We start from the raw sequence: 12,432 nt of genomic DNA, 5'->3' as shown, positions 1-12,432 counted from the left end.
ATTATTATTATTAGTGTAATGTATACTCAGTTTATTTTAGATTTTAGGATTGAATTGGATTTTGAATTCTGTTTCCAGACTTTTTGACCTAAATGTATTATATATATATATATATATATATATATATATATATATTGCATCTAAAATACTGTGTAGATTCAAGCATGTACCATTTTTGAGATATTTATGTTGCTTCTCTTCCTTTCCTTCGTATGCTCACTGACATGCTAAACAGCTGTTAAACTACTAGATTTATCTCTGAGCCAGTTCCCCTGAGGCTGTCTAACTTCCTGCCTAACACACGCCCCCTAAAACCCCTGATCTGCAGCCCGTTTTGCATGAAGTACTGTAAGTCACATATGTTTTTTAATAAAAATCAAAAAAAACTGATCCAGGGTCAGGGGGACAGGAACAATGAGCACTGAAGCCGACTGGCCTGAGAGAATCTCAGTCTATGTTTAGTGAGGGGCCATGTGATTGATGTCATCAGCATGCCAGACATGGCTGGGCTGTGTCCGCGTTTGCTCACTGCCTCCTCCCTCGTCTTTTCACTCTCCCTCTCTTTCTCCCATAACCACTCGTTCTCTCGACGCCTTGTCTGATCCTGAAGAAGAAGAAAATGTAAGTTTGGGAGAGTGAACAGAGAGCCCGTGGCTGCAGCACCATGAGTGAGTACTGCTGTTCTTCACTCTCACTGGACTTTTGCTCACTATCAGACTTTTTTTATCGCCAATGTCCAACCGTAGGCAGAGATTTTGTGAAGATGACCTTCTGTGCTTCAGGGTTAAGGCTAAGTTGTTTGTCTTTAGGGTTCATGTAACTGTGAGTTTGTAAGTTGGCAGATTGTGTTTTTTTATGCCTTCATGTTATAGTTCATGATTTATGGTTAATTTATTTTAGATTACAAAGTTTCAGTCCTTTTCTTAGAGATTCTTTGTGTATGTTTCCCCCCAGACAGATGTTTGTAGTTTTTATTTTATTTTCATTTTAACATCTTGCCATCATGCACACATAAAGTAGGATTCCAAATCTAAATTAAAAACATAAAAAAAGACAAATTGGCTAAGAACTATGTGGGTTTTGGGTAAAAATAAAACAAGCATTTGAAGCATTGTCTACGTTGCCTACTTGGTACAGAATGTGAGATTTCCATGCTTCCATTGGAACACAAAATGCTCTTTGGGTCATTCTCAAATCATGATGAGCTGCGTTTTTACACAAGCTTAATATGCATACAGCTTTTTTGGATATACTATATATGCAATTATGTTATCATTAGGTTTGACCCAAATTTTTACACAATCTTGCTACATGCAACTTTAGTACAAGCCAGTTTCATAACACTGTTCTTGGTGTATGTATGTATGTATGTATGTATACATGTAACATATGTACTGTATATGTTACATGTATATGTGTGTGTGAAATTATACTGAGATAATTTTGATAGTATATTTATTCCAATAAAATTGATCATTTGAAAATTGGGCCCCACTGTACATACATCTAAGTACCTGGTTTAGGTATTATTGTCTACTTCAAACTGCAGAAATTCTAAATGAGAATATAGTACAATATGCCTAGGTCTGTTACTTTCAGTAAACTGGTGTATTTCATCGGGTGTCTGTAATAGAACTTTTGCTGGTGTTCTGGGTGGAACAGAGTCTTTAATGGTGAAGGAGAATGGAAGGGCAGCATGATTTTGTCGCTAGTGTTGTAAAATACAAGCCTGAAATAATCACTCACACATGCAGTTGCCTTCCAGAGCAGATGGACAGTTGGACACGGTATTTCAACACATTGCTGTCCCCTAGGTTTAGGGTTTAGGGTTAGGTTTAGGATTGGGGATAGAATATACAGTTTGTACAGCATAAACATCATGACTATGGAAAATCCCCATAAAACATGAAAACCCAGTGTGTGTGTGTTTTTTGCACTACAACTCATTTCAAGTCCTATGCAGGTTTTGTTTGGCCCGCTCTGAGATTTTGATCCAGTTGGCTCAAGTCAACAAAGAGTGCTTTTTGGTCAGATTTCAACTAACCGAAACCTTCACCCCATACCTATTAAAAAAATCGATTTTTAATCTGTCGGAAGAAAGAATTCAAAAACGACCGTAAATCCGTGGAAAATGAATAGAAATGACGATTCTGTCTGAAGAAATATGAAGTAAACATCAGTAAATATATCCATATATCTCCGCAGATATGCATCTTTGGTCTAAAAATCCTTATTGACGCTGTTCAGTGAGTCTTTGTGAACACAAATAAACCGCTGCTGACGTGACTGAATATGAGTGAGTTGTGAATTTCTATTCAAAATGTTGCATAATACGGATTTATTATTTTGCACTCCTGACATAAATCACTAAATACCTGTCACTGCAACAATGTTTTATCAAAATATTGGTCAAATATCGAAGCTTGAGTCTTTAAACTTTCCATCGATGCACAGTTTGTCCGGATGAAGTAAGACAGTGATGTTTAATGTGCTGTGAAAGTGAAACAATAATAAACTGGGGCCGTCAGCGATGTTTGCACGTAAAGGGGTTAAAGGTCCCGTTCTTCATGATCCCATGTTTTAAACTTTAGTTAGTGTGTAATGTTGTTGTTAGAGTATAAATAATATCTGTAAAATTCTAAAGCTCAAAGTTCAATGCCAAGCGAGATATTTGATTTAACAGAATTCGCCTACAAAAAACGACCCGTTTGGACTACAGCCCTCTAGTTCCTGCAGTAATGATGTCACTAAAACAATTGGTTTTGACTAACCTCCGCCCACAGGAATACACAAAAAAGGGGGCGTGGTCTTTTGGCGCTCCGACGGAGAAGAAGGAAGAGCTGCGTTTGTGTTTGTCGCCATGTGTTGAAACGCTGTTATTTTCATATCGGAGTCCAATCACCTTTGTTTGGGCTTCCAAGGGACGCTGTACTTGGAGATTAATGGTTACAATTTATGTTTAACTCGCTTCCCGAAAATTAAAATTCCAAATGTAAAACTAGCACATTTTGCTGAGGACAGCTTCTCAATCAGTTTAATGTCGGATTTGCACAAAGATTATTCTTGAAAGATGGAGCAGTTCCCTCTTTGTCTGGAGAAGGCGTTGTTTATGGACCACAACCGGTAAGTGTATTTTATTATTTAAGTTGGTGCGTTTAACAGTTTATGTAACTTATTACACAAAGGGCAACGCTGTTTAGCTTTGTTAACTAGATGTTAGGGCTGTGCAAAAAAATCAAATGTGATTTTCATGCGCATCTCGTCAGTAAAAACGCTTTTGTGACTATAAATTAAATTTAAATTAAAACATTTATGCATTTAGCAGACGCTTTTATCCAAAGCGACTTACAGTGCATTCAGGCTATCAATTTTTACATATCATGTGTTCCCGGGGAATCGAACCCCCAACCTTGCGCTTGCTTGCTTGCTACCGCAGTGCTCTACCAGTTGAGCTACAGGAACACTAAAATAAATAATAAATACATCTCCTGCACATGCTCCTGCCCACTTGCTTCTCAAATCTAGCCCAATCGCGTTACCAGGAGGGCAGCCTGCTCTGAGCTGGTGTCGAATCACAACACAGGAACCGCGGGCCCAATCAGAACTCGTTACGTATTTCTGAAGGAGGGACTTTATAGAACAAGGAAGTCATCAGCCCGTTTTTATGATAGTGAAAACAGCGGTATACAGATAGGTGAATTGTGTGAAAATACTGTGTTTTTTTACACGCGAAACATGAACATGTTATATTGCACACTGTAAACACAAGCTTCAAAAAAAGCACGAAAAACAGGATCTTTAACCTCGCTTGTAAAGATGTGAATTTACAGAGTAAGTTTTCCTTTCAGGGGCTTCAAACTTTCCAGCTTAGAGTAGAGAAGAGTGCCTGAACCATACAAGACTATTAAGGAAGTACAATCATATTAGTTTTCTAAATTATTCTTGCATATAACTGGATACAGATCAACTTTAAGAAAGACTTAACATTAGATCAGAGATTTGTACAGTGGCAGTATCATGTTTAATTAAAAAACTACAGACAAAAAAACTACATACCCACAATCCTTGAGTGAGATCAACAAATCAGAGAAGTCAGAGTTATTTCATTTTATTTTTGGAATATTTAGCAATAAATGTGAAATATATTGAGTATATATTATTTGTATGTTGATGTTTTACACTTATAACCAGTGTTTTATGTTGTGGCATGCAGTGCTTTTTATGTTGCTAAAAATGTACGTTTTCTTATTTTATTTCTTGTTTTAATGTACATTCTTGCTTAAAAACACAGACTAATGTTTCTCCATTTTTTGGAGTTCTTTAACTGTTCTATTTGTATTTTCATTTGTTTTATCTGATTTAACTTTATTTTATGTATTTATTTTTAACGTGTTTTTCATTCACACAATAACTTACATGTAGTATTCAAGTTGCTACTATGAGTTACCCAGAGTCAGTCACAGTTTCTATTTGCGCAACAGCTGTGGTATCACCTTGAACCATAGTGTAAGCGACGAAAGTAAACATCAAAGATAACAGCATCTATAACACTGAAAACTGTCCAGGGCATTTCCGTTCGCACAGTAGGCATTCAATTAAAATATGGTTGTGCATCTTGAAAATGTACAGGTGTAAGTTTAGTGGTAGAATGTGATTGTCACTCTTGTAAATAACTGAACCTGAAGCTGGAATAACTACGTGATTTTTGCCCAGATTATTTCCCCAATTTAGAGTCTGGAGATGTTGGAGATACATTATACACCACAAACATTTTATCATCTTCAGCTTCATGTAAACTTAATGTGGAGTGCCATTGTATCTGCAGTACAAACTTGGTGAACTTGTATAAAGGTGAACACTGCTTTATCCTTGGTCAAATACTGTGCACATGCCTTTAGTGCACTCAAAGTTCACCTAGACACTCTCTCTCTCTCTCTCTCTCTCTCTCTCTCTCTCTCTCTCTCTCTCTGCTGATGGTCTGTGGTTCATCTCTTTGGCATTACAGCTGTAACGGGGGTTGCATTGTTGCAAGTCCAGCCTCAATCTAGAGGTTAAACCTGTGTGCTTACTTAAACGCAAACATGTGGCTTCCACCACACAAGGTGGTTGAGTCTCTCGTTTGCCACAAATTTCAGTCCTATAATTCTGCTTGGAAGCTATTCAGTCATACAGAAGAGAGTTGTTATAATGGTGGTTTGGAATAAGGGCTGTTTGTCTGACAGCGGAAAGGCTGCTGTGTTGAACAACAGCATGTTGTCTGAAGGGAGGATGGGCAGATAAACATATTCTGGTCAGACAGTGGCTGCTTGATAATTAGCTGGAATGTTGAACCTCAGTACTGTTCCACCATCTATGTGTTCTGTCGTTCCAAAATTTTATCATTCTGGATTGTAATATGTTATTTGTTTGTGAGTTTATTGCTAAACTCTGTTTTAAAGGGTTTTGGATAGATAAAGTTCTGCTTAGTTGTGTGGTTCTTCATCAGACCACTAGAGGGCAGCCTAAACTTGATGCTTTTTTATTTTTTTATGTAAAAGTGTTTATTTTGGTCTCAAATGTGGCTTTGACTTTATCTTTGTAATGCTGGTAAAATGATTATATTATTACACTGTTATTAGACAGTTATTACTACCATAAATCGTAATAGACACTTTTTCCCTCATGTTAACCAAACATGTTTGTTTGTTTTTTCTTCATTTTTAACATTTTATCCATTGTGTTTTTGCCATTTTTTTATGTCACATTTTGCTGCTAATCCAGTAAACCTCTATAAAACAATGCTATGGGTAAATTTATTATTATTATTATGGTTATCTGGGTTATTTTTAGTACTCTATTTTATACAAATTATTCTGGTCAGAGTCATTGATTAAATGTCTTTGTATGCGGAATGCCTGATTATTCTCACCATTCGTTTTTCTTTCTCCTTGTCAGATGTGTGTAACAGCACTGATCTTCCTGAGGTGGAAATCATCAGTTTGCTGGAGGAGCAGTTGCCTCATTATAAGCTGAGAGCTGACACTATATACGGCTATGACCACGACGACTGGCTCCACACACCTCTCATCCCACCCGACGTCAACCTCGACCTGACCACTGAACAGATCGAGGAGACCCTCAAATATTTCCGTAAGCACACAATCACTCGCTCTCGTCCTGCTTCTCTACTTTTCGCGCTTTAATTCATTGTCTTACCTGACACTCATGAAGTTTTCTTTTCCTCTCACCATATTTTCCACAAAGCTCTTAAAATCGTTTTATCCAAAAGTCTATCAGTGCTGCATTTTTGTAACTTGTTTACTGGAAATATCTGCATTTTATGCACAAGTTAAATCAGAAGATTATTTTTATGATCTCATTTTCCATGTATAAATGACTTATGATACTTAAGATTGAATTTGGTTAATACATGTACAGTTGTTGGTACAGTATGTGACAGCTGTGTTTCGTAGCCACAACAGTCGCATCGACAGGCAGCCGTCCTTCACTGCTGCTCATTGGCTGAGTCTCCTGTCACTCGTGACACCAGTTTTAAGTTGATAGGTCTGTTAGATCAGTTCCTTTTGCCATGATCTGTCCTTGAGTGCGATTAAACACTGAGCTCGTCACCATTTGACCACATGCAAAACTTTTATTTTATTCAGTATTTAACAGACAGATCTGGAGTTGACCTTGCATCTTGCCAGACTCTTGTTGAAATAGTAAAATGAATGCAGTTAACATTGTAATGATTATGTTTTGGCCTCCCTGGAAAATTATTTTACATAGATATGCAAATGTGTTCCAAAATGTCCAGTGCTACAGTATAAACAGATTCGGTTCCCTTGTATTTATTTATGATTGATTATAATATTCTTGACATTTAAATACTGTTATTATAGCTGTCTTTCAGGGTACAAGAAATAATTTACAAAGTAAATAACTTACAAAGTAATTTGAAAACTTTCTGTGAGATTTAATTTCACAAACAGCGAATCACCGCACTTTCTCTCTCTCTTTCACATTCAAAAAATGTGCAAATGGCTTCAAATCACCACATCACGTCTGCATTATAAGCGAGCTGCCCAGTTGACACAGGAATTGTCACTTGCACAGTTGAGGCAGTGTTGCATCGTCACTGAAGTTTATAATTTGCACTTCTTTAAAAGTGTTGCCAGTGTTTAAACCATTCAGCACTCACATGCTCTTCTAGAGACTATGCATTGCACTCATATGCACACTCAAAGCGCACACACATCTGCCTCACAAACTCTCTAAAAAATTATTCAGGGGACCTGTTACCACAACTTAAATTCTTACTGAATAATTTAATAAAACCTTTTAAATTGCAAACATTATTTTGTTGAGTGCAGTTGACATAATAGTGCTGATCATTACATTAACTTGACAGTGAGTCAACTGATCAGTGCATTAACTTGACAAAGTGACAATAAGTGAAGAAGACTTTGTTGAATTATGAGTGAGTCATTGAATTATTCACTCAAGTGATTTGTTTAAAACCACTGATTAATTTAGAAAAGAACCCCACTACTGCGTGCTGCTTGGAAATGCGTGGTTGTTCCTGTTGTGTTTTTGTTTTAAACATTTTTGTTTGTTTGTTTTTGTTTTGTTCTTTAAGCAAAAAGTCAAAGTAATTGCCAATACTGTCTAAAATATAAGTTACTCAATATTAACTTCCTTAATGTTAACTTCTTATTGTGTGAATTTTAGTAACTTTTTTATTTTTAATGCATTTCAATACTTTAGTTACTTTACTTAGTTTATTTTTTATTTTTTATTGACAGTCTCCCCAAGTTATTTGTCAACAAAATCGCAAAATCAAGTTTTCAAGTTTTGGAAATTAAGCCAAAATTGATACTTCTTTTTTTTGTTTTTTTTGCCACACTATACTGTGGTCATGCCACGTTTTAACATTATGGGCCCTATTTTAACGATCTAAATGCAAAGTGTAACGCACACGGCTCAGGTGCACGCAGGGCGTGTCCAAATCCACTTTTGCTATTTTAACAACGGCAAAACGGTCCGTGCGTCGGGGCGCATTTTTGGAAAGGGTTGTACCTACTCTCTTAATGAGTAATGGGCGTAATGTTCAGTAAACCAATCAGAGTGTCATCTCCCATTCCCTTTAAGAGCGAGATGGCACAAACCCCCATTGTCTTTAGCCCTAAATAATATGGAAAATATGTGTCATTGCTGTAATGCAAAATATATAAGTAATAGTAGCTGTAGTAGTTTTAATTGTAAAGGTCATTTGTAAGGCACTGAATATAATTTTTGCCTGATTTGTGCTAGAAAAAAATATTGATGATTAGGTTTATTCTTTGCAAAAGAAAGCACCATGTTCTCAGTTCTTTTTTCAAAAAAAAAAATTACAATGTAAAAAAGAAAAAATCTTAATAGTCCTTAATGCATTTTATTTTTCTTTTAATTTTTCCCTTTGTTTCCTCTGATCACTCCTCATATCTCACAACTCCATAAATCTATTACCCGACCATGATGTCATCAGTGTGTGCCTTTCACCCATAAGCCGAAGAACTGGCAGCTGGAAAGTCATCAATAGCAGGTCCACGGCACAGGAAAATGACATCATGGATGAACGCAAGCTTGTGATTGGATAATTTACACCAGGGATGCCCGACCCTGCTCCTGGTGATCGACTGTCCTGCAAAGTTTAGCTCCAATCCTAATCAAACACACCTAAAGCAACTAATTGAGGTCTTCAGGCTCACTTAAAAATTAAAGGAAGGTGTGTTTCATTAGGATTGGAGCCAAACTTTGCAGGACAATCGATCCGACAGGATTGGGCACCCCTGATTTACACCATTCAAGTATACATTGTCATGCTCAGTAAAGTCAAATAAGCAAATATGATCAAATGAAATCAATAAAGTATTTCAGTTTGCAATGAATATCAAGAAAAAGCTTTTATATAGATTAAAGAAGAAAAATCCAGGATTTAAAACGTCCAGGACAACTGCACATTAAGAGTGTCTCCGTTTTTTTCACCATCCTATTTGTTGCAGTTCTTGGCACAGTGAATTCTTTTGGCAGGCAGACAGCAGCAGAACACCTACCATCACTGTACAAGCACTTATACTTGAGCTGAGCAGCAAAATGAAAGACGCTGCTAGATGCCTGGCAGAAGAGATCAGTGGAAGAGTGATGGGGAAATACATGAGGAAGTTCAGCAGCAGAGCACATGCAGACACATGCAGTCACTAATACAGGCTGGAGTCAGAGCCAGTTGTCATGGCAACCTTTATATAGCGAGGCGCCTTGGAAATGGGGAGAGATGAGGAGACCGGGTCAGGCTGTGACGAAGCAGCTCTGAGGAAGTGCGCTCTGATTGGCTGGCTTTGCTGGTAGGAGCCGCCCTCCTGAGTGTGAAACAACCTTGACTATAGCGGTACAGTTTCCTTGCGCAACACTGCTGGCTTTTAGAGACACTGCATTTTTTCCCTTCATCATCTCTTGTTCTCTGACCTTGTGTGTGTAGAATGTCTTGTGATGAGTCAGAGGCAGATCGGTAGATCGGGCTACCATGCTGCTGGGAGAATGGGTGGCCATGGGTACATGTATGTGTGTGTGACCTCAGACGCCGGACAGGAGAGGCTGAAGCTCAAGACTGAGGGAGACTGAGCATGCAGAGGTTTGTGGAGGCTGATTACTACGAGCTGGACTGGTATTATGAAGAGTGCACTGACGGTAAGACCATGGTGGAAAAATCCTGTCGGCTGCCACTAAGTGGGAATAATTGGGTGGAGGGGTGGGGAGAGTTAGCCGTGGGAATTAAACACTTTCAGAAAGTTAGTAAGTAGCAAGGGCTGCCATGGATGAGACTGTGAAAGAACACTGAAATAAGATTTGGGCCGAGGCATGTGAATGACAGAGGTACTGTGGAGGTACCTCTCAGCTCCTGTGTTCCCACACTCAGCACCATTTCACCTTGAAGGGTACTCTTTAAAATTATTTGTATTAATAAGTCACAGACTTTATGTAATGCTTAAAAGATCGGAAGTTCATATATTTATATAAAAAAAAAAATATATATGTATATATATATAAAAAAATTATATATATTTGTTATTGTATTTATATTTTATATTCATTTTAATCATAAATAATAATTTTATTATCAATAAAAAATATGTATTCATTAAATTAACAATTATTTCCCCCAAATTTAGTTAAAAGTTTAAATGAAAAATGTATTAGATTTTTAATGACAGCACCACTCAAGCTGACAAGAAATGTACAAATTTTGTGTAAAACCTGATGATCATATTATCCAAAATTATTTAAGAATGTTCCAGACAGCATCCTGTGGCAGGCAAAAATAAATAAATAAATAAATAAATAAATAAAATTTACCTTTTTTTTTCTTTTTTTAAATCATTACATGTAAGATATTCAGAATCTTAAATAATTTGTAATAGTCTTATGTCAACATTACTTGTTTTTTTTTATTTAATGATGTATTAATTATTTATTTATAATTTTAATAAGTTTTAAAATGTATTATTATTATTATTATTATTATTATTATTAATCAGATTTAATTTACATTTGAAATCCAAGGTTTGTAATTTAGTCTCAGACTTCTGGACCCCCAAGACATGACAGTTCTTAATATTTGAATGCACTTGTTTGGTTTTGAACTTAATAAAGTGTTACCTATAAGACTTCTTAAAAAGTCTAGATGCCTATGTTTCAGCAGAAGTGCCTAATAACCATAAGTTTCATTCACTTGTCTCATATTCTTAAAGCAGAGAGGCATAAAATGATTCTTATGTATTCAGGTTTAAATCACATTCATAACCCAGTCAGTTACATCTGAATACACATAGCCATGAAATCTCCCTTGTCTGTTGTTCTGTCAAAAACATTTTTATATATTTGTGCAAATCAATAAAATGATTGTGCACACACTGACATTTAGTTTCAGTGCTACCTCTGAGGTCAGCCACTGATGATGCGCTGGTGTGTAGACATTATGAAGTCATGCCCCCCGGCTGTTTCGCAAGCAGCAGGTTATATCACAGCACTGCACTCTGATCTATGCCTGCTGGATCTTTTATTGCTTTCTAATGATTGATTGCTGCCCTTATCCTTCCTTCCTTGTAATACCTTGTGCTGTTATGATTCCTGTCATTTACTGCAATGTTGTGTTGGCATGCAGCGTATTATTATGCAAGTTCAGGTGTCAAGTAATGCATGTGCAATGTTTATTTAGTCATGCCTGGTCTATGATGAATAGTTAACTGTCTCAATTTAAAAAAAAAAAAACATAAATGAGTCACATAAGTGGATCATTTAATACAAGGTAAAGACCGTAATAAACAATGCAGAGGTGTTAGATGGAAGCGTACGTGTTTTAAAACACACCGACTGTTGTTGGCTGTCAATCTTACAGTCAAAACAGAAATCTCTCAGGCTGAGACTGTGGTGTGAAAGACTAGTCAGAGACATGTAAATATTGTATGTGTAATGGCTTACTGGCCAGATATGAATTCATGAGTTTCAAGTCTATGCAACATTAAACCCAAATGACCAAACCAAACTATCAGTTACAGATCATTAGTGCACAATATAAGCACTTTGTGGATCATTCTCAGTGTATGTAATAATATGATATGTTTGTGTTTAAAATGAACAGTAAGAATATCGTACCGAGTTTTTTTTTTTTGGCCCATATTCTTTGCTGTGGTTTGGCTCTCTATTCCTCCCATACTCCCATTTTCACTTTCTCCTCCCCTTTTAAAGTTTTCCCAGCCCTTCACCTTATTCTTCACCATTTTCAGTCAGCTTTTTCTTGCTTTTACATTTAGGCTCTTCAATGGAGCTAAAGCACAAAGGGTCAGCCATGGTTAAGTTCACACTAAAGAAAAACCCGCCTCCTTCACGCCCTCAGCCATTGTGGCATCGTCCAGTTCCTGTCACGCTATTGTGTCTCCATAGGAATGAAGGCCTTCAACAAACCACATTTAAAAAGTAGCGCTGCAGACTCCATTGCAATTATAAACAATTAGCATTCTGTCGAAATAACAAGAAATGAGTGATAACAAAACAAACCCAGACATTATTAATATGTGAATTATGTCACATTGTTAGACTAGGTGGAGTTGCACAAGAGTAGAAGTGTTGTTATCAAACACGTATGCCTTCACACTCTATTTGTCACGTTATTGAGTTTAAAAGGGTAAAGTCTATTACCATATTACGCTATCATAAACTTAAATGATTCAGCACGTTGCCTAGAAATTTTTGTTTAGCTATTAGTTTTGTGAGGCAAGTTATTAATCAGTCCGGTCGAAATTTTATTTATTTTGTATTTATTTTATTTTATTTGGGTAGACACGTCATCATACAATAATTATATATACAGATGGATGAATGATCACAAATACTGAACAAAATAACTATTATGTTTTT

The 12,432-nt window shown here is 36.6% G+C and overlaps 1 protein-coding gene across 4 annotated transcripts in view; it reads left to right on the top strand.

The window, feature by feature from the left end:
• The window catches only part of LOC113060108 (trafficking kinesin-binding protein 1-like), a 47,418-nt gene that overhangs the window by 12,997 nt on the left and 21,989 nt on the right, over positions 1-12,432 (top strand). The window contains exons 1-2 of one of the 4 annotated variants that reach the window (XM_026228940.1): positions 510-668; positions 5,935-6,129. In XM_026228940.1, coding sequence (XP_026084725.1) covers positions 665-668; positions 5,935-6,129 — 199 coding nt within the window. In that variant the 5' untranslated portion in view covers positions 510-664. Of the gene's footprint in view, positions 1-509; positions 669-5,934; positions 6,130-9,306; positions 9,706-12,432 lie in introns of those variants that run through there. The other 3 variants (XM_026228944.1, XM_026228943.1, XM_026228942.1) reach the window with 3 other exon arrangements.

Source organism: Carassius auratus, chromosome 41, assembly GCF_003368295.1.
Source record: "Carassius auratus strain Wakin chromosome 41, ASM336829v1, whole genome shotgun sequence".
NCBI lineage: Eukaryota > Metazoa > Chordata > Actinopteri > Cypriniformes > Cyprinidae > Carassius > Carassius auratus.
Note: the sequence above shows the minus strand (reverse complement) of the source record. Positions and strands in the feature narration are given on the sequence as shown.